General features: G+C 35.0%; 1 protein-coding gene across 7 annotated transcripts in view; it reads right to left on the bottom strand.

Annotated features, from left to right (window-relative positions):
- The window catches only part of UNC13C (unc-13 homolog C), a 228,027-nt gene that overhangs the window by 120,292 nt on the left and 83,959 nt on the right, over positions 1 to 23,776 (bottom strand). For all 7 annotated transcript variants that reach the window (XR_008468536.1, XM_054215056.1, XM_054215054.1 and 4 more), the window contains 2 exons: positions 12,772 to 12,850; positions 4,397 to 4,468 (listed from right to left, as the gene is read on the bottom strand). Coding sequence is in view for 6 of the 7 variants with exons in the window: in XM_054215056.1 (XP_054071031.1) it covers positions 4,397 to 4,468; positions 12,772 to 12,850 (151 nt within the window). In the remaining variant the exon portion in view is untranslated. The remainder of the gene's footprint in view (positions 1 to 4,396; positions 4,469 to 12,771; positions 12,851 to 23,776) is intronic.

The raw sequence follows: 23,776 nt of genomic DNA, 5'->3' as shown, positions 1-23,776 counted from the left end.
AACAAAGTAGAAACAAAGTAGTCCTTGAAGTTTTGTACATAAAACATAGGCTTATATGGCCACAATGGTTTAGGGTTTTTTATTCAAGCTTTGTTTTCAGGGACCCAGATATTGTAAGTCCAGTTGATTTGTTGGGAATAAGAAAAACTCAGCAACCTGCAGGCAGCGCTCAGCAACCCCCCCCCCCCCCCCCAAAAGACCTTTTATTTTCCTCCACTAAATGTACAAATGGCTGCCATGAATGTATCAGAAGTTCTAGACCTGTTCCCTTATAAATAAGTTGTTTCTTTTAGAAACAAGAAACTGTACTAAAAGAGGTAGCTCACTGGAAAGTGGGATATTTCTGAAAGTCTGTCCATCCCACCATCTCTTCTTCTTGTGTGTTTATCATTCGAGGCAGCTGTGGTGCTGGCTGTGTAGCTGTAGCAAACTGGGGAACAACATTTTGGAATTTGTGTGGTTTGTCCATATGAGCTTTAACATCACTGCCACAGTTCTGATAATACAGAAAGCAAGGCTAACTTATTTAGCTAAGTATTCGTTAACATTCCCATAATTTTAATATTCAGCTGTGGTAAGTGTATGCCAAATGCAAGATATTAGCCTCTCTTGGTTTTATGTGTCTACGTCTCCACTCAAACATGTGAGATAATCTGCTAATAATAAGTTGTCTGATAAAAATAATTTTTTTCTGCATATCTGCATAATGTTGCACAGAGCCATCAATTGAAGGACTTTTGCGACCACAGGAAAACCATTAACACGTAGCCATAAATTTACTGATTCATAGATTCAAGCATACAAATAACAAACACAAATGTTAAGTTGCTTAGGATGCAACAGTTCTTATTGAAGTTCATAGTTGCACGCTAAAAACAACACCTACCCTGTGAAGACTGGCCAGACAAATGCGGTCAGACATTTCATGGACATTTGATCCCAGCACCTCTGAGAACACTGTAGAACTGAACTAAGAAAAGAAGCTGATATAGCAGGAATGACTAAAACAAATATTGAATTGCTCTCCAGGGTGCTTTCTTAGCCTATCCTGGACAATTAACCATCTAGTAACTCCCCTGAAAGCAAGCAAAGGTCTGCACTAGTTTGATTTGGCAGACCCTAAGAGGGACTGGGTTATTCAGGGCCTCCTGACACGGCAAACTTCATTTTTGTGCGTTTCTCCACCCTCTGCCTCCCATGTCAAAGCTTACCAGCAACAGGTATCAGAAAGAAAACTTCAAAAGCAACGTAAAGTGAATTTATGCAGCTTATTGAGAAATCATGTTTCTTGGAAACCACCAGGTCTTTGAGGATTCCTTTGCAGATCATGCTCTTGCACTCCTGAACTCTAGCAGGATCAGTATAAATCCTGCCCATTCACCCTATCCAGCTTCACTGTTTTTTCACAGAATAAATAATTTTAGGATTTTGTCAGTGACTTTTATCTATTTCTGAAATGACAGTAAGTAATGAAATGGCACAGCTCAACAGGCCTTGAAATAAACATCTGAGGGTAAATGAAGTTTTCAGCTGAAAGATACAATTTGTAGATTGGTTTTGCTGCTGAACACGATCTTTCCCCTGTCGTTAATAAAGTAAACTACAATGGTAAAGGAGAACTTTATTTATCTTACTGTCTAGAGGCTTTCATTCCTTATATGCTTCTCTGCTTGCATGTAACTATTATATGCAGTCACTGAGCTGTGCGCATGGCAACATTTAGCACTGTTAATATATAGGAGGATTATTTAGTTATCTGCTTATCCTCTGAAGTGAAGTTTATTTCTGTCATATACTGCTTGAGATACTTTTTCCATGTCATCGGTGCATTATTTTCATGAACTTGCATCTCTGTCTCTTTGTTCAGCAAAGCAATTAAATGAATGCTCAGCTGAAAGCATACATTTAAGTGTCACTGAAGTTAATACTTTGACGCTGCTTTAAATGTCTTTGGATCAGTGCCTGGGAACATACAAACTCACTGTGTCATGAATGTGTTATACCAGAAGGATAGCAATGGCAGGTGGCAAAGCTCACAGCATTTAACTGTGAGTCAGTTTTTAATTTTTGGAGTAAGTGATATTTAATAAAAGGCATTAGTTCAAAGAATTACCATTCTGAATCTAATCAGCCAAATAACCTGCTCCCATCAGTCACTAATATTCCCTCTGGAAAAAGTTGAGGGAGAGTAAATCGAAAAAACCAAAAATCAGTGGAATAACTTGCCCAAAGGGGATTTTCTTCCTTAACTCTCATTTGTGACTGCACATCTTCATCTGATTTTGTGCAGACTATCTGGAGAGTTCTTTTATGGCTCAAAATATCTGTTCTTTTTGTTTTCAAACCTTGGCCTACTCAGTTTTGATGATGCCTTAGGGCATTAAATTCTGCTGGCTACTTACGGACCAAGTAAAGTATTACCTTTCACTTGTTTTAAATATCTTGCAAGTGGTTTTATTGGCTGTACCATTACGTTTGTCCTCGAAAGAGTACCCACTTCCCATTAGTATGTTTAGTGAGGGCTGGCATAAGACAGGCTTCCCTTATTCACCTCCTTTCACATTTTCTCATCAAACAAGGTATTTTATATATAAATATATAATATTTGCTGTCTGCCTTTGGACTTATGTTTTTATTTAAAGATTTCTTAAGAAATACCTATTTCTGGAACAGAAATTTTCATATGGTCTGGTTCAAATGGAGGCCAAAGAGTATAATGGCATAAAAATACATTCAACTTGTTTTTTCCGCCTTCCATTTCTCCCGAGACGTAGTTCATTAGTTTCTCCTGATTGACAGCAAGCATTGGAGAAGTGCTTGCATTGATCTGTCCACTAGCATTTGCTGCCTTCTTTTTTCCTCCTGAACAGTACCACTTAAGTCAGAATCTGTAAGTGCAGTCTAAATTATTCTTTCTTGTCCTGCATTTGTTGGCAATTAATATTATCTCCAAAACTTGCACCTTTAGCCCTCCGAAGTCACAGCCTGGTAGTTTTGGCATGAGGGGAGAAATTTAAACTAATAGCTGAGTGTGTATTTATTATCATAAAAGGCAGTAATGCTTATAAATGATTTTGTTTGTTTGTTTAGCAGACATCTATTAGTAAAGCATATGGAGTATCTCAGGATCTTTTACTGAACTTAGATATTTTTGTAGCAGCTATAACATAGATGGAAAAAGTCTTTATTTTGCACCAATTACATGGCATAAGTTTGTTTATTATAATTTTCCTTCAGCCTTTAACTTCTTTTTAACATTCCATAGTTGTTCATCTATCAACCTTTGTTGCTATTTTGAGATAGTAGACAGGAGAACAATAACTAATGCTTCTACTGAAAGATCATTTCAAATACCAGCTGTTTCCTACCTCATAAATCCATCCCTGAACACAACCAATTTGTTCCTTCATGATTACCGTATAAGCATAGAAAGTTCACAATAAATCAGAGAAGAGCAATGGATGTATGTATACTTGTGCTATGGGTTTCAGTTCCCACAATATCTGTCAATATATTCTTCTCTTCCATTCTTCCACTATGGAGCTTAACAACATCATAAGAAAAATTCATCACTTCACTATTTATTTTTTTCCACTGTAGGATATATTCTAGAAGGCAATGTTTGCACTAGTAATTTACGGAACACAAAAGGGGCCTTTATTCCTTTAAATTGTTGCTTTTGCCTAGTTCAGCCACATAATTCTGCTTGCATCACACTTCAAGTATTCCAGAAGACAATGGCACCTGTTGTGTTTTTGCTTAAAAGAAATTTCATTTGCAAAACATAAGTGAAGTCAATAATGGAAAAAAACAACACACAGGCGTTACTAGCTATGAGAACATGATTTTTTCAAAACATTTTCCCAGTCACTTCTTGTACCAATTGAATATTTCTTGATCTGGAATCACATGTGTCATTAGCAAGAGTTACATTTACAAAATCAAATAATGTCCCAGCCACCTATAAGGACTGGGAAAAATAATAACAATCACACAGAAACCTTCTTGCAGAGTCCTGCCATTCTAATTGTACTCACGGTGCGATGAAGAGAGGCAGATACTGAAAGACTGCAGGTAAAGCACGGTGCAGCTGGACAATTTAAAAAACAAAGATTTCCCCGAGTAACTATTTTGTAAAACAAAGGTTTCTTGCTTAGTCTCTTCTGACTGTCATGGATGTGAGTCATCAGAAGCAAACCTGGTCTTGTCACTGTGGATCAGGCAGCAAATTCTGCTCAAGATCCCTGAAAGTTCCTACACAATAAACAGAATGCTTATACACTCAGTTTTATCCAGTTTGGAGTGTCTAAGGCTAAAAAAATTTCTCAAGAGCTTTGAACAGAATTTTACCTGTTATTTAAATGACTTAAACCTGTCTTGACTTGAAAACACTTACCATATCATCATTGTTTATGGAGGTCCGGATGAGCATGGCCATGGAAATACCAGATTTTCGAGCTGCAAGTGTCTGTTAAATGTAAATGCAAAACCGTTAAAGATTATACTAGTAACCCAAATTGTTGAATCTAATGGAAGGCAAGTAGTACTTGATTATACTGTTAGATTTAAGCAAAACTGTAGGAGTTACAAAAACTTTTAATTAATGTTTGCAGCACACAACTTTTAAGGTTTCAGTACATAATGTAAGCACACTTTCCATCATCATTACTGTTTCTTTCAGCAGTGCCTAGCTGAGCTGCCATTTCTAATATAAAACCTGTTATTCAGAGGTTTATGACTCAGGTTTTTTTTAAACCACAGGCTGTCACTATTTTTCTGCTTTGCCAACCAAATTAATGTGGTACAAGGATAGGCATCCTGCCCTAATTTGGAAGCTGTCTGTGCCTGCAGCAACATGGGAGACCATTTTGCAATAGTCTTACGGTTCAAGTTGTCAGTATGGATAATTTTTTGTAACTCACTGGGCATTTTTAAACTGCGTGTATATATATAAAATGCTACCTGTCTTAAATAAAAAGTCCTTGGGAAACCTAAAAGTACTTTTTTCCTTAAAGACAATATTCATTCAATACTATGAATAGCTATATGGAGAAATACTCTGGTTCTTGGAGGGAGAAAAAAGGCTGGAACTGTGTCTCAATCTGTCCTCTTTTGCCTACATGATGTTAAGGGTCTATGAACACCTCCCAGTTATGAAAACCATGTCCTTGGTTGTAGAGATAATCTCATTTGCTCTAGTATAGTACCTACAAAGGCACACAAAATAAAGTCTTTTTAATAAAGGAAATTTTATCTTCCTTACTGCAATATCCCTGTAATTTTAATGGGTCCTTGAGAATTAGAGAGTATAATAATCAGAAGAAAAAAGACCCTGGGGAAATGAGTTCTGTGTGTTTTCCAAAATATATTTCAACTCTGAATATCACTTCTACTACTAGTAGTCCTTTTGGCCTGACAGAAACAGATACAATTTATTCCACTGTACAAAATATTAACCAAAACATAACACTGCGATTTTACTGTATTTTGCCTGCAAAACTGGGCTCATGCATCCTTCTCCCTATTCCAAATCTTTCCAACTGTGCCTGAATACTTCTGCTTTATCTCTGTTCTTCCGTAATCCGGCATCTGCTTTGTCATACATTGCTGTCCCCGTAGTCTAGCAGGGTGAGGATGATCAATTATACCACCCACTAAACAGAAGTCTGATGTTGCCTTTGTTGTGAGGATACAGATTTTCACCTTACTGTGAACTGGATCTTCTGTAGTCCACCATTATAGAGCTATTACAGCAAAAGTTTCAATGATATTTTGCATGTGACGTTCTTATTTTTGTGAAATATGTATTGAGTCAGAAGCAATTTGGGCTTACATCAGTAGAGGAACGGCGTCATTAATCTTTGGATGGAGAGACAATTACAATTTCTTCACATTTTGTAATTTAAAACACTGACATAATTTAAATGGATTTTTTTTTAAATGTAGAGATATTAAGACTGTTAATTTTAATTTAAAATGTTTACTTTTCCCTAAGAACATACACATTCAATTTTCAATAAATTTCCCTTGATAATAATTAAACTTGCAGATAGACACAAAGTTATTAATCTTGTAAAACCAATTATAGGGTAAGAAGTCATCCTTGGCACAGAAGTGTTTGATCTGATTCCTCACTGTCCTATTACAGTTAATATGGGATGCAAAGAAACCCCCCCTTTTTATTTTTCTTTCTTTTAAACTCTCAGCAGTTTACTAAGCCCATGCCATTAATTTGCTATCAGTTTTCCCACTCTGTTATTAATAAAAGTAAATAATTCTTTTTGCTATTCTGTGACCATCTTTTCCTTCTATTTTTGTGAATATGGCAAATTCCTCCATTGGTGTTTGCCAGCGAGATTGGCAAAGTGACAAGAAAGATTAAACAGAGCCCAGGCTTTGCTTTTTCAAACTTTTTATGACAAAACCTAACGCTACAGGACTCACACATCAGAGTGAGAAATGGCAAGCAAAAATGTGTCTGGAACATTAAGAAGAAAGGAAAAAAAATTCATAATCAGTAGAGTTTTAGGTTTAAAAAGATTCATTTTAAAAGCACCCATCTTCTGATCCCTCTTGAGGCATACATTTCTTCTCGAAGTCTTGGAAAGTAGGTATTTACATTTACTAGCCTGCATTATGTTAGCTTTACAGTTTTGACCTCTAATCTTCATCTCCCTTATACTTAGAAAGTGATTTAATCCTTTTATGTCTAAAAGACACAATCCTAGCCATTTCAGGCTATAGAGCAATATGGACGATTTGTCAGAGCAGGAATACAAAGGGCATAATAACATTAACCTCAAATATAGGGTAGGGAATGATACTGTGTTCTGTCCTCCAGCAATATATCAGTCGAAGTACATGAGCCAACAGGAGAACTGCAGTTTCATGCTATCAGTATAAGTCAATAAAGAGATACTATTTCCTGTGTGAAAAAGAAAAGTCGGGAAGCAATTTTGACCCTGTCACGTGACTATGAGGCCCAGTTCTCCCAAGGGCTACTCCTGGAATCATGTAGCTTAACCATTTTGCTCCTTAATCATAACTGTGCCTAAATCACAGTACAGCATCCTATATAAGAAAACAAAGCCTAATAGGAAACAGATAATTAGGCTGTTCTTAATTAAGTGTTTATCATGTTGGAAGGATAATAGAAGAAAGTGATATCTAGAGGGATTTGAGATAAGCTAGTAAAGTTAACAGACATTATGGATTAAATTTACAGGGATTTTAGTGAAAAAAAACTCACAAGGATTATTTCCATTTATGTATCACTGTCAGAATAAACTGCATCTTCAAGAGAAAGACCATAAATAAAATGTTCCTGTTCTGAAATACTGTTGTTGGTGATAATTCAACAGCTTCAAGCACTGAACAAAACCAGAACAGTGGCTGTTCTTGAGGATGGAAAGAAGCAAGAAGTGAGTGTTTTGGAAAGAGGAAGGGAAAAACGCTGCCGAGATTCATTTATGGGAAACAAAGTGATAGGTTATGAATGTAGCAAGAAAACTATTTCCGCTACTGCCCTTCTGTTTTTAAATAGTAGCAGGGAAGAAAGGTAAGTACAGCTAATCATCTGGAGCCTCCAGAAAGGGAATCCAAATCACCAGAGCATCAAAGTAACAGGGTGAGCAACAGGAACCTGAAGCCTTTAATTACTCTCCTTTAACAGGACACAATACTCGTTCAGCAGTTTACGCTTGCTTACCCTCTCAAACTGACGTTCAGATACTACCTCATGTCTTTCCTTATATGAGAATTTGACCTGCAGAGTGTAAAGATCTCTATGTAGGTACTATTGCATCATGAACATAAGGACAAATTATAATTTAAAAAAAAAAAAAAAAAAAAGAGAAGATGATAAAGCAAAACATCATCTTTTTAAATTTTAAATGTTTTTGCAAATCCCTGATACAGGATTTAAAATAACTTAGTCTCCTTTGTTCTCAAGTCCCTTTAGACTCCCTAATAACTTGTATCTACACTATCTTATGTATTACCTCAAAATTTGCCTTAGTAGCTTAAATAAATAAATTAATATAATTAGAAGTCATTCTAGCAAAAACATTGAAAAGTGCTAAGCATAAGTAAAAGAGAATTACGCTCAAGCTACAATTAGAGGCTAAATGAAAAATTGTGTGGGTGAAAAAAGAGCCACCTGCCATGACGAAATCCAAGCAAGCCACGGTTTGAGCAGCTAAAGTAGCAGGGAGGAAGCAGCAGTCAGGCTACCGTTTTGCAGCTGTTCATGAATGCTGGCTGTGCCATGCAACACTCATTCCTGTGTTTTTACAGAGGGTTTCTGTTTTCCTAATCATCTTTTCCTTCATGTTTTTTTTTCTTTAAAAGAATCCATAGGCTGCTATCACCAGGAAAAAAAAAAGTTGAAGACAAAATATTTCTTACCACTTTAGAAATATTGTTATATTTTTAATGCAATGTAAGAGTTATCCACTAGAGGTGAATCTTAAAAAAAAATAAAATAAAAAATTACTGCTTTCAGCATTTAAAAGCTGCACAATTTCAGAACTATTTCTTTCTGAGCAACTACAGATAATTTATCATTACAGAGATCTTGATTTAATTATTTTGAAAGACAGATTTGTACTCTGTTGCTTGGGGGAAAGGGGGACAGGAAGGAGAAAGAAATCACTCGAAAGGAAAGAGACAAGCTATTGTCCGAAATTACCTACCCCCTTCCCATAATTTTTCTATTTAAAAAGTTGATGTCTGATCCTGAAATGTTCAACAGAACTGCAGTATTAAGCCCAGACAACAGATTTAGAAAGGAAATGGCAACTCAGCTTAACTCTACAATCATTACTGGACACCACTGTAATACCATTTACTTTTTCTTCATATTTGTTTTCATGGCACAGACACAACAGAATGCTCCATCTAGCTTCTAAGATTGTTCTGGATATTAAGGTTTGTCACAAATAGCACGGAAAACAATGAAAACAAACAAGTTCATCAATAATTTCTTAATTTCCCCACAACTAATTCTTAATTCCTGGAACACACGGATGTGAAATAGAAGAATGGAATCATTATTTTGATTTCCAGTTAGTAGAATTAAAAACCCCTGCAAATATACAAACACTGATTGATTATTTTTATGTTTTATCTATTTAATGTATGAATATTAAAATATTTAAACCAATTTGTCTATTAATGATTAAAGGAGTTAAGAAAATGGACTTAGTCCAGAATGAAAATAGTCCAGATAGTTAGCTTTTATTTAATGATTACTTGACATGGTACAAAAACTGAGAATGTGGCAGCTGTAATTTATATAAGCATCCTCAATCTTAAGAGTTTAAACTACTGTAATCAAGTTCTATCCTCTATAAATGCTTTTGTTGTGGAGCCACTTGCATTAAAAAGAAGTATCAGTGGATTGTTGTTTTAGTTGAAATGGGCAATTGTTTCATCTAGTGTGTTCACTCCAATATTATAAACAAAACAGTCTGTTTTACAACAGCAGCAAGAATTCACAAAATATTCTTGTGTTCTTATAATCAAAGTAATAATGCATTCTTGAATGAACAAAAGAAGAAACTTGCCTGATTACAGTGATTGTACAGTATAAAGTCACCTTTAAATCAAGTGAAATCAGGAATTTTCTAGAGTTTTCATAACATTTGACATGATGGCTCAAATTAACAGAAGCAAAGACTAAAGCATAGTGAGATAGAAAAATAGAACTCACTACCTTTACCTGTAACTGGGCAGATCACCACACCTATTTGGCCACTGTGAGTTAGTACTTCTAACCTTCACTGTAATTATTGCTATTCCTCTCCCTGGTTGTAGTTCCCCTTCAAATAAAAGCTCTAACTAGCATAAAAGAGAGAACATGCTTGTTTAAAAGTAGCGCAAAAGGGTTTTTTACAGCAATTACATCAGCAAGTGCTCTCGACTCTCTTTTCCAGCTCCACATTAAAGAGAGCTAGAACTGCTCACACTCTATGTATTGTTAGTCAAACAGCTTTCTGTATTGTTACTTCATTTGAATGATCACTTCTCCTTTCATTGTCTTTCCCTCCTATGCAGATACATTCTTCTAGAACTCTAATAATGACCCATTGGAACTTACGACTGCAGCAAAGAGAACTGTTCCTGTCGATGGATTTTGACTGCCTTATCCTCTTCTAATGACTCAATCCAAAACAAGCAGGGAAAGTAAAAAGTCCCAATGCATTAGTGAAAAAACTTAGAGATTTAGGAGAAAGAGAAGTAGTAAGGCTGCTGTTGAAAACTGGATTTTACAAAATGTGAATTTATGGAAACAAATGGAAGTGAAAGATATCATCTTAGGAAGATGTGCATAACTCTCATAAACCTTATATTGATACCAAGTTGAAACCATGAAAACTAATGCAGAGAAACTGGATGTACAAAGGGACTAGGAAAATAAGGAGGGACCTTTACAAGTGCCAAAGTTGGTGGAAAAAGAAAATATTTCCATGAGTTTAGTTACTAGAAAAAACTAGACTATAGTACAGAAGAGTCTTTATTTGCTTTGGGAAATTCACCTTTTGCAAGAGAGATCAAAGAATTCCATTGATTGATAGAAAAGAATTTAAAAGTAGGGAACACTTATAACTCCTCTTTATCTAGGTATCTAAGGCTGTTCAATTCCACAGGGGAAGCATCACGATCGGGTCCTAAACAATCTGCTTGTATCATTAGAAAGGATATTTGGAATGCATAGATAACTTTTTAACAAATCTTTAGTAATAATTTTGGCATATATGATGCAGAGAACAGGACATTCAGATAAGGCACAACTTCACTTAGGATTAAATTCTTGGTCATGAAATAGCTTTTCTATTTTCCAATAGAAGGTCAGCATAAAATGTGACATTAATGAAATTATGACATTCATGAGTTATTATGAACATTTTAGAACATTTATCAGTATAAAACCACTTACCATAGCCTGAAAAATCCAGCCAAGATAAGAAAGAAATTATAAAGAATATTAATGTCAGATTTATTGCAACAAAAGAAGATATCAAATGACATCTATTTCAGTCAGTGTCAAAAGAGTCTAGCACTCATTTCTAGCAATATTATTTCTATATTTCTGAAACTGTCATATAAGTAAACATAAAAAAGATCATTAAATAAGTATCAGATCTTACAAGGACTTGAGAATTAAGCTGCTGATTTAAAGAAGGTATTTTGGAATCAACCTATTACAAGCTCAGAACTCACAGGAGATTGCTTAAAATGCACGTACCTTCAAATACAAATAATCTTTCAAAGATGAAGATGACCCATACTAAGTCTGAAAAAAGTTCCTCTAGAGTTGGTAAAATTATTTTAGGTTTACAGCGACAGAACTGAATTTTAATATAACTTACTATTTTAAAGAAGTATATAGTTAAAGACCATATAGTTAAGAGCTATACTGTAAGTCCCTAATTATTAAATTCCAGAATAAATTTCAGTTTTAAAACTCTGTAATTTTGCATTTATTAAAGGTAGAATTCCTTCAAGAGGAGTTATCCTTCAATGTCTGGACAGCAAAGTAGCAATCATTACATACTAATCATTGACATCATCTAATCATAGAATAATAAAATGAAAGTTTTATTCCACCATTCAAAATATGAATTTTATTTTTTGTTTCACTTTGATAATTATTATGTTTTTCAAAGTGAATAGTTAAGATTCTAATGTTTTAACTCGTTTTGAGCAATACCTGTCTGTAAACAGTTCCAACAATTAAGAATAAAGCAAAGTGCTATTTAATATACAAAAAAGTATCATAGTATGTCTGTAAATTATACTCATGTAATACAGTGGAGTGGCTACTGTCAAAAAGATGGTTTCAATGAACGCAGGCTCTACTATGTCATAAATTGCAACTTTTCACTGATTTCAGGAGGAATTCTGCTCTAAAATGGTTGCTGCGTTTTCTCTTTGTGACCCTTCAGATAGTACAGTATATCACTTTACAGTAACTGAACAGAGTAGCTGAGAATCCATTGAGCAATAATATGGCAAAGATTGATCTTTTAAAGACAAGTGTAGTAATCATTTGCTTTGGCTGACTCCCTTTCTTTACAATGAGAAATTGGTTTTGGGCGCTCGCCACCACCAGAGAATAAATATGCATTTTAGTGAATTATGAATTCTGTATTTCAGAAAAAGAAAAAGAGAAATGTGAATGGCACTTAAAATTCTTCAGTGCAGAGAGGTTCTACTTAATCTTGTTTAGACTGGAAGTCAGAATAAATCTCAAAGGAACTGCCATTCTTTTCACCTTCCTGAAATTTATTTGCCTAGATTATTATTGTCTACAATGACTGTTAAAATAACATACCTCATCTTGTATCAAGAGTATCCATAAATCTTTAAAACATTCATACTGAAACAAGGTTGCTTTTTTAAAAGGAACTTTTTTCCTCTTTCAGTATCATAATAAATCAAGTCAATTGGTATCCCAAGCACTCAGTAACAGCTGTCTTCATAAGCTAATTCAACACAAAAATGAGTAGTTTATTATTGCACAAAATGCACATTACTTGATTCCACAAGTAACATCTAAGTAGTCGATGAGATATTCAGACTTATCTACTATACCAACTGTGTCATTGACTTTTACTGCCCTCAATCCATTCTTCTCAATATACCTTTTTTTTTTTCCATAAAACAATTGTTGACAAACTGTCATTCACACGCACAATAGTAATTACAAGAAAGATCTAGACAACTGACAAATGAATCAACAGTTTCATGGCATCAGAAGTTACTTACCACATCTCGAACAATGGGAAAAGATTTCTTTCTGCGCAGGTCTGGCATGCTATCAATTCCATACAGCCCACGGCCAGCACTGTTGGAGATGAAAAGAAAAACCTGAGACTTACAAGTTTCATCCTTAAGAATTGTTTATAATATCTGTATTCACAGTTAAAATCCAAATTAGCAGTTGTCAGCTAAAGAAGGTAAGTGTTCTAATTCTTATGAAAAATTAATGAGAGAGTTCTTGGTGTGGCTGACTTTTTCTCCTGGCATCCATTCACAGCAAAGAGTAGCCGAAAGGTTACTTAACACCTCTTAAAAATTTTTACCATGGTTCTAAAAGTTATAACAGTAGCTTTCCACCAAAAGGACTTTTATATCTGGTAGTTGAGATGGAGCCCAACTTTGTACAAGATATTGTTGTTGTCATAAATTTGATATAAAGAGTAAAATATCTAACTAAATACATAATTACATCTTCTCACATGATTCCACGTGAATGTGGAAAACCGAACTTGTCACATTGTAAGATAATTTCACGGTGACCATCATTACTTTCTCTTTGCCTGGTTTAAGCTTTTTCATTAAGCACACATTTAAAACCCATATTAGATCTCACATACAACTTGAAAACAACAGCAAAGAACAACTTGGAGCCACTTCAGGGAATAAAAGGCTGACAACACCAATAGGATTTAAAAGAATACATACTGATCTGGTAACAATATGCCTCATTATCCCCGACTCTTCAGAATAGGTATTGCAGGTACTATTCTCCTACATTTTTTCCACAGTGGATGTTGGAAGATTGCTATATACCTTGTCAGATCTAATTAAGAGATACTTTGATATTATCATAGAAACTGGGATACCATGTTTTTCAAGACCCAACATTTTCCCCTCCATGCTCCTGCTGTTTGGCACTGTCTCAAATACCTTTTTCAGTTGTTCTTGTATTTCTACCTCTCTATGTATAAAAAAAGTACATGTCACAGCAAACAGTTTCTCATCTGAAAGTCCTCATTTCATTTATACACATCACAGTTATTGGGTGAAAAGAGATTTAACTGAAATTAGGGACAGAATTTTCACTTCCTTCCAAAGGGTCAATATTTTGTCCCAAATACTCCTTTGCTGTCTTGAGGATTACATCCCCTCACCACTAGTAGAGTTTACAAATTCCACGTTTATTTAAGCCAAGACTCTGTCTGATGACTCCTGTTGGATAGAGATGTTACAGTTCCACAGCTAAAGCTAAATCCAAAAGGAATTATGAATCAGAGACCTCAGCTGTCATGATTTACAGCCTGGTATATTGATATAAACTGAAAACAATGCTGGATTATGCTAATATACCAGACTGTAGAGGAAAAGGCATACGCCTCTACTATGATATCTACACTGCTAATATCGTCAAGATGAATCAACGCAAGCCAACAGAACTCATAAATCAGAACTTCAAATGAATTAAGAGACATGAAATACATTAATAGGTGTTAAAAAAAAAAAAAGGACACCAACTCTGGTTTAAGCAATCTCTGAATTACAAACTATTAGAAGACTAGAGGACTAGGAGAGTATCCTAAGGAAATATAATCTTATGCTATGCTTACTCTTTTCTGACAATTTTCTAGGCATCTGCTTTTGGCCACCATCAGGAGGAGCAGGATGCTGGGCTATATGGGCCTTTAGTCAGACTCTATATCACTTGGGTTTTTTCGTTTGTGTGTTTTTTGGTTGTTTTGTTGTTGTTGGCATTTTTTGTTTGTTTTGTTTGTAAGGCAAAGCTTACAATAATTTTTACCTCTCACTTGGAATAAAATGGGGTTTTATTTTGTCCCCTTATTATTCCACAGGCTTCTAGAAGAAATGGACACAGCAATAGACTGGCAGTATTTATTTCCATGCTTTACTTTCAACAGATGCAGAACAGCAAATTTACTTTCTTGGAGCATGCTTGATAGGGGACTTGATAAGTTCAGCTTGGGTGAAGCTTAACTGTACTAAAATCAGAGGAGAGAAAAGGTAAAATGGCACAATGGCACCTATAATGTTGGGGGTATTTGTTCACCTTCTGTTCAATAATTCCCATAGTTTGAAGTCCTGGTGAAACCAGCTTTGGCAGTATCACTACTATGGACAGGTCCAGCTTCTGCTCTGCAGGAATGGGCGTGCTTTCTTGCCCAATGTCCTCTCTCTAAGATATGAGGGACACAAGAGCGCAGTTGCACCATAAAAGAGTGATGAAATGAAGAGAGCGAATCTGGGCTAACAGACTACTTAGTGGGCAGTTCTCCAAGTAGAATAAATTGCAAAAGGAATTTGAGAAGCTGCCCTTAAGGTCAAAGAGCAGGGGGACATAGCAGGGGACAAATCCCTAAATTGGAATCAAAAATAAACTTACAAAACCACAAAGTGGAAACAAACATTTGGGGGCAAAACTAATAGGTATTGCGGCACGGATAACACTGAAATCTGTGCTTTGGATGCAAGAGATGAATTAGCATCAAGGAACTGTTAACTGTTAAAGCCAATACTAGAAATAATGAGTCAAAAATACTGCTGCACACTCCAGTCCCGCAGACTGTATCACCGTGAGGAAGCACTCATCAGCGCTGCCAAATATTAAACCTAAAAAGTTAGAGGTTACACAGTAGAAACATTGATACACAGATAAATCCTATAGAGGGAACAAAGCCTGTTTCTCTTATCTTGAAATAAACAAAGATGCTCTGAACATTGTTTCTCATGTGGATTTTAAAAGATTAAATATAATGTTCAGAATCATCTACACGTTCATTTAATCTTGTAGTTCAACATACTTAGAAAGACCTTGATAAAGATCTCCTAATATTTACACTGATATACAAAAGACTCAATCTCCAAAATTGACGGGTTCAACTTTAAAAAACCCTCCGGAGTCAAGAATCTTTCTTCATAAATTCAAATAGGACTGATATTAAATTCTAAAAGCTCCATGCCCAGCTCTCCCAACACCATCAACCATTTAGACTTCAAAGATCTTTCCTCTGTCTTAATAAATTCGTATTATTTTTCATAAGGTGCCAGTTAGATGATGAAAATATAATGCTTTTTTTTAACCCCCAAATAAATTATAACTGTTACAGTTTTTCAATAAATTTTATCCCTTTTCCCACTAGTTAAAAAAAAAAAAAAATCAAATTTCACTATCATATTGCAAAGCAACAACTAGTTTCACCTAGCTGGTAGGAGTAAATCTGGTAGCAGAGTAAATTTTATTTCCTAGTAGGAGAACTTGCAAGCTCCTCAACCATTGGTGTTCTTTAGGGAAATCCTGTTTGACAATGAATTTTCAACTCTTTCTCTTGCAAAGAAAATAATAGACATATTTTACATTCATAACATATTTCAGAAATGAAGTGATGCTTTCATCCTTAAGTTGTATATTGTTACTATAAAAAGCAGACATCTGGCATTGGATTAAACTTCTTGATCCTAAGAGACGGCAAGCCTCCTCAAGCCCTTTACTTCAAAATGGCACTCAGTATTTTGCATAGAGTCTCTTGGCACTGTGCAGGATTGAGTCACACATCAGACTCACAATAAAGTGAAGAATAAAGGTATGAATTGATTCAAAACATTGCTTTCTTAAGAGAAAAAAAAAATTCAAGATCTTTAGAACTTGAGTAAAGTGAAAACGCATTTGAGTGTTCTTTCTCTGTGATGTCTTCAAGTTATGAGGTGCGTTATTGTTAATAAATAAGCTCTTGCAGGAAGCTTCTTAAGTTGTACGTCATTAATTGGCACTATACTTATGGGGTGTATTGTGGGTAATACTCTGAATACAGATAATAATTTCCTGTTATAGGGGCTTAATTAATGTTGTTTTAAGGGATTTGAGTTGCTATTAAGGTACTAGTTTCCAAAGCAAAAGCTTGAAATAATCGTGACCTTTATATAGTCCCCAGAACGTATATCACATTATCTAAGGGATGAGGCCTAAGTTCTACTTTATTGTATAATCACCTATCGGGTCACAGACAAGTTCTTATTTTGCAAAAGTTGAAAGTAATTTTGGAGATTTAAGAAAAGTTTGCAGTTTCATTTTGGTCCATATTGACCAAGCCAAATTAAAGATATAAAAACAGTATATGGGAGGAATGTATTCTTGTTCTAGGTTCTGAAAAACCCCCGAACGTGCAAAGGAGATTATTTCCAATATTTTGAAAAACTAAAGCTTAACCTGCAATCTCTAAAAGAGAGAGATCAATAAATTCCTCAATACTAACAAATATGTGACAACAGTACTAAGTATTCTTCTTGTTGAAAATACTTTAACTAGAACGGAGTGCAGAACGTTCTTTCATAATATTCCTGCTCTAAATTGTTGATATAATTGCTAATGCTTCTGTACACGAACTTAGTTTTGACATTAGTCACAGTCACTAAAAAAAGTAAGCAGTTGACTAACAAAGGAGCTAAGTTTGAAATTACTTTTTTGTAATCGTCTTTGAGTAACAGAAGGTCATGGTATAGTTTACCAGAGGACTACAAGCTGCTTTCATATCAATGGCCTTACAGCGGATTAATAATTTTTGTGCTATTCACTGCATTGGATAAAAGATACGCTAACAGCCCTGACTGACACAGTAAAAATTTCCTGTACATCACAGAAGCCTGTTGGTCCAACAGATATTTGTAGGTTAAAGGGCAAAATAAGGTATGTAACAGACAAACTTGTCACAGAAGAATCAATTATTTATCTAACTCCTGCAAAGAATTTAAAAGGAATGGTACAAATATTCCTACGTTTCCTGGAACTGTCCAGTTTTGGTGAAATGACATTTCTTACCTTTTGCCCATTAGGATATTTTTCTCTATACTCAAATGGGAGCTCAGCGCGTGTATGATACCTGTGCCTGAAATACTGTAACTGCCTGTAGAAAGAACAAGCTAAGACAGCAGCAAGAATGTTTTCCCTACAGTTGATCAGTTTTGCTTCACAGTCTGGAGTAGGGCTTGTATGGACCCATTTTCCTTGACTCTCTTTAGATACAGTACAGAATACAGCGATGTGTTAGGTTCACACACAAATGCTGAATCAGATAAGCTGTCACCCTACACAATCAATTGGCTTCACTTCATCTCTGACAGTGACTAGACAACAGAAAGCTAATTATTCTAGAGTTTTACCAAGTCAGGACTCACCTACTAGAGATCTGACTTTTTAAATGTATTTGTAACTAAAAAGGATCCGGTAAATTTATTAGTTCAAAATGTCAGCCAAAAACCACCAGGATATAAAGGGGAGAAAAGCATAAATACATTTTTCAGTGCAAGGAAAATGCAGTTTTAGTGCAATTTTCCAGAGAGAATTGGACCTGCCTTATGCTGACTTTTAGTGTCCCATGACATTTTAGGATAATTTGGATTGCACCTGTCTATACTTCAGTTATAAACAAAAATTCTTTGCTGAGATTCCCAAACATTTGGGTTGTCAATCAATTCTTAAGAAAGCTAAAATAAGTCACATGAATAGCTTTAAAACATTACAATAAATAATTTCCTCTTAGTCACAGCAGCAACAATAACACCCTATTTAGTCTGATCCTGCTAGTGTTCATCAGGCCCACACTGTTCACTCAAGTTAAATCATTCTTTCTTCTTTATTACAGACAAACATAGGACTTGAAAGCTATAATCAAAACACTCAAAAAGAATGCTGATGAAAACAATAATACCTTCCAATAAAATCTGAAATTTTTTCTACACTGGCAGTTTACTATAGCAATTCAGATGCAACTCACAATAGTAAAACGTAACAATTTCTGTTCTGTAACTGGCAGGTAGCTCGTATGGTGTAGAACATGACAGTTGATCTATATGCATATATATATATGTATATACACATGTGCCATTTTTTTGCAGATGAGGACTTGATCAATGATGTTTTCATTTCAGGCCCTATAAGCACACAGTTCCTCTACTAAACTATTCAACACTCTGTTTGGAAATTGTGATTCTTACTGTGGTACACTTTGCTGTATAATTGATAACATTTAACTGTCCAAAAACTTCCAACCTTTTCCCCCCAAATTCAGTTCTCAGTTTTAGAGGACTGAATTACAAATTGAGAGTTGTGGCACCGTACATATTCAGTAGTGGTTCTTAAAAAATTACAGTTAACATCATAGTAACATTACAAATATTTAACAATTCTAATTTTATGAAAGGCATCAATCTTATGTCGCAATACCTTTATTTGATGAAAACAAATATTTGCAAAAATGTTGGTATTTTTATCATTGAAAAAATGAAATATCTCACTTTAATATAATGAGGTTTTTACTTTTTTTTTTTCTAGGCATAAAACATTTGGAAAGAATCACAGCCATTCTTTAAAGTCTGTGAAAGTAAATTCATTTCCAGATTAAAATAATGATGAAAATGAAGAGGTGAGATGTATATTGTGGGGTTTTTTTTTAAATCACTCAGTATTGAACGTACATTTTAGGTTACTGGGATACTTCATTTTCTTGAAGTTCTTAGCATTTTATAATATTTCAGATTAGATGAGTCTGTTCTATAGCATAATCAAACTTCTGTAGTTAAATGTGATAAATAAAACACCCAGGCAGCTTTAATAACTTATAACGCTGGTCTGATCTCATGAAAATTGAGATGAATTTTTTGAAGATTGAACTAGGGGGTAAGGGAAGAAGAAATGTATCATTGCTGCATATTATAATCACAAAATGTAGCCTGTGGCTTTTGTAATAACATAAAAATGGAACTATGCAAGTTAATGAAAATAATTATGAGACAGCCACATTGTCTGAAGATCCACAAATCCACACTTGGATAACAATACATAATTTTTGTTGGAATGGAAAACTGAAATTGGAGATCTAAAATTGTATATGAATACTGGGAGAAAATACCAGCCTTATAAAAGTAATTATAGGACTGGATTTACAGCTTCTCCTGGTCCTTGGAATATTGAAATGTCATCAAAGAAATACCTAGCACTTTCTCTGAAAATGAAAGTTGAATTAAAAGAGTCTTAATACGAGCTAAAAATACTATATTAAGAAATGAAAAAAAATAACGAGCCAAATCCCACCGTAGAAGAAAATCTGAAGCTGCCAGAAAATTTGGGGGTAGACTAGGCTATGATAATAAAGGACTATATCCACTCAAATTTTGACAGACTGCGTGCTCAAATGAGTATGCATATTAACATCATGAATATTTTGAAATTATGTTTTTTATTCATATTTCTATAATAAAGATATGAATTAATCACACATTAGGACATATTGACAGATGTTCAGACTTTGTGACTACAACTTTGAGTCTCCCTCTGCCGCCTTCTGATCACAAATCTGTTGAATGCTTCATCCCCAGGCGTAAGCCAAAGCAGACCAACGGATACTCCAAATTGTGCCAACAGGCCTCTGGGGCCATTCTCAGCTTTTGGAAAAAATAAAATTGCTTGCAAAGAAGTTCTGACCTCATTTCATTTTCCTGTTATGCTTCTTGTCACATTACATGGGGATGATGCTAGCCAACTAAAATGACTTTATGCTAGCCTTGGGCGATGTGGCCTCAAAGCATCACCATTTCAACTCGTAAACTTTTTTACTTTATTTTTTTCAAAATTTGGAAAAAAACAAAACCATATAACCACACAACCCCTCCTACCCCCCCTTAAATTATCTCCTTAGGCCTGAAAGCTATAAAAAACCTAGCATCAGCAAAACAGCATTAAAACTACATTTGCTGATATTCTTGACCTTTACACCAGAGCAAATCAGTAGTAACAGTAATGACAGACTATTCAGAGTGCTGCAAAAATTGTCTAGAAGGAAAATCTGCTCGCAGCATTTACAGCGAAGAGAAAAATCTGAACATCCTTCTCAAAATTAATGCTCTCTTAGCAGAACTGTTGCAATATCATAAAACCAAGGACTCATTTTGAATTCTCTCTACTACCCTTGAAGTCCATGTAAATGGTTTCCTTAGTATCAACATGAACATAATGTAAAGAGACCAATCATGGATATTAAAAAAAACCCAACAATTTGCGTAAAACTTGTGAGAATTTATAAGGTGGAGATAAGAAAGTCTACAAGACAAATTCATTTGCAAAAACAAGATGGTGACCTTCCTAGAACCAGCTGAGGTAGTAACAAGCTACACTTAGTTTGCCTTTGACAATATGCATCTCTGTGGTTGTCATTATCATAGGATCATACCATCTAATCAAAACATAAACCTGGAGCAGAATGAGGTAAAACAGATTAAAAGCAATAGTGAAGCATCAATGACACCCTAATGAAGGTGGTGAGACTGTATCTTACAAGAAAAAAACCAAACCCAAACCTTAATTTCTCTTTTAAATCCAGATATTAACGTAGCTATGAACTTCAGCGGGCTGTACTACCATAGAATCATGGCCAAACAGCTTTATTACATTTCCACCTCTGATTAATTAATAATTTCTGCAGACATGATACCACATGAACCTAGAAATACAACAGGAATACATAACTGACTGTTCCCAGTTTATACATGTTTGAGTTTGGGTAGCATCCAAATTAAAACTTCTTCAATGATAATCAGGACAATTTATTTCTGCACCACATGCTGGATCAGAAAGTCTTTCATAAAGACAGTTAAACATAAACCAAGGAGAGTTAAGTCAATACAAAAAGTGCAGAAAAGTCTTGGAATCTGAGAGGCTGTGAGTTCCTTATGGGCGTGGATGACAACTAGAACACACTTCTAAGGATGAAAGAGGAAGGATGAAATTGAAGAAGAGAAATCAGCAAAAGAGACAGCAGATGTGAAACATTAGAAGCAAGAAATTGAAAATGAAGAGGACAGCTTTCATTGGACTTGGTAATAGCTAGTAAGCACATGAAAAGAGTCTTGAAACTCTCAGCAAATCATCACACATAATTCTTGACTTGCAAAATTTCAAACAGGGATTCCTCAAAAGCTAAGCAAGGAGTAAGCAGTTCCACTAAGTTATTGCTGAAGTTGGACAGATACACGAGGAGAGGTAAGAATCTAGTTCAAATCCATCTGTGTATTTTGGATGCTTTTTGAAAAAAGTACAATCTTGAGGATTTCCATGTAATTCTTCTAATGTATCAAGTCCATGTTGACACAATCTTTTGCAGAAAAAATTCCCAAATTGCCTGTTCGCCATATTAAAATCCTCAAAGGCGTCCCTCTGTTTCTCTTTGTAGAGTTCCTTCTGATTACAAGATTAAAAACAAAACAATATGGTAATCCTTTTCCTATCTTATTTGAGCTGGTAAAGCACTTACCTAGAGTATAGGAGAGTTTATTCTAACCCTGAAGAGCATTGCCATTTTCCAAGCACTATCCTAACTTTTATCCTATAAATTTAGGAGATAATCTGTTTCTCACATACCTCCTTCTGATTCCCCATCACCATTCTGTAAAAAAGAGAAAGGGATTCATGGGCCGTTTAGGCATCTTCTTTATATTTTCACATAAGCAGTCTTTGGTGTGTTAGAATTCTTTTTTCAAGCCCATAAGGATGAAGGTAGAGCCAAATTGAAACTTCCAGACATCCACAAATGCACGTGCAAAAGCACGATGGAAATAAAATGATGTTTCTGAAGTTGTGAAAAGTAAACGTACAGAGACTAAGATAAACTCAGAAACTCGGACTCTATGGGCTCTCTGTTGCTCAGGAGCAGTTCCATTGGCAGTGAATAAAACTCATCATGTGTATAAGGCATTCTTATGTCACAAAGAGCTACTTCTGGCAAGCAATGTCTGTAAAATCACTTCCGTCTGTTATTCTGCTCTGTAACACAAAATATGATAAAAATTGAGGTTCTTATTGGACTCTTTTTACTGATCACTAAGGAGTGGCATATAGCAAGGAAAAAAAATCCAAATTCAAGAATGACTAATTCAAGAAAGACTTGAACACCTCCCATGATTTCCTGGGAGAAAAAATAATGTCTGAATTAAGAATGCTGCTGATGTGTACCAGAGAAAAGGACAGAGCGATTTTGAGGGAACAGCAGAAATGACAAAATCAAGACAGATGAATACAGAATATAAAGATATTTTATTATGACATTAGTGGTGTAATTTATGCTCAGTTAGTAATTTGTCATAACTCACACCTCTGTCTCTTTAAATAGCTTAGTTTTCTACCCAGTCTGTACTTCCCCCCACAGTCTTTTCATTATGATTTCAACCTCAAGTTCAGCTTAGCAGAAGCATCTACATTTGAGTTTTTTTCTCTGTGTATCTGTACAAATAACAAATATTTATTTAAAAGTTATATATATATGGTCAAGAAGTGCCGATTTTGTTATTTAAAAAAAGTATTACTAAAACTCATACCAATTATCATCTACAAAATATTAAGGACATGAAATATTTTAGTTTGAAATGAACTTCACCATCTCTTCTGACAACACTGGGGAGTACTGTAGCTACTATCAAGAAGTCTATGTATGATATCAGCTGGTTCTGGAACTTGTCAGCAATATTTTTAATTGCTGAATTATGGCAACGTCAGAGAGTTCTTCCACATACATACTTATTCACCTGAATATTTTTAAGAGATTAAAGGAACTAACCAGACTTCAGGGAAGAACTGCAATTTTGAAACTGCATCTTCTTTCCCTTGTGCAATGAATCAATGACCAGATGAACTCATATAAGACAATAATACTTCCTGCCTCTCTTTGCCCAGCATTCAATCAGTGCATAGTAAAGATTATAGAAAAAGTTTCAGAATTTAAGTACTTCTTATGCCTTTACTGTCTTTAGTCTTTACCTGTCTGTCTTAATTTTGTCTTTAACTATCTTGAAATATGAATAACACATTAAAATCTTTGCTGAAACAAGAGAGGTATCAGAGATATGTCGACTGGGTGATGTTTGAAGCCAGGCTACGATTAGTTATTGGTTAATATTTCAATCACAAAAAGCTAGGAATAAATTAGTATCTGAATGCACTCTCACTCCAGTAATA

This window comes from Rissa tridactyla, chromosome 9, assembly GCF_028500815.1.
Source record: "Rissa tridactyla isolate bRisTri1 chromosome 9, bRisTri1.patW.cur.20221130, whole genome shotgun sequence".
Lineage (NCBI taxonomy): Eukaryota > Metazoa > Chordata > Aves > Charadriiformes > Laridae > Rissa > Rissa tridactyla.
The sequence above is the reverse complement of the archived record's forward strand: the minus strand, read 5'-3'. Positions and strand labels throughout refer to the sequence as shown.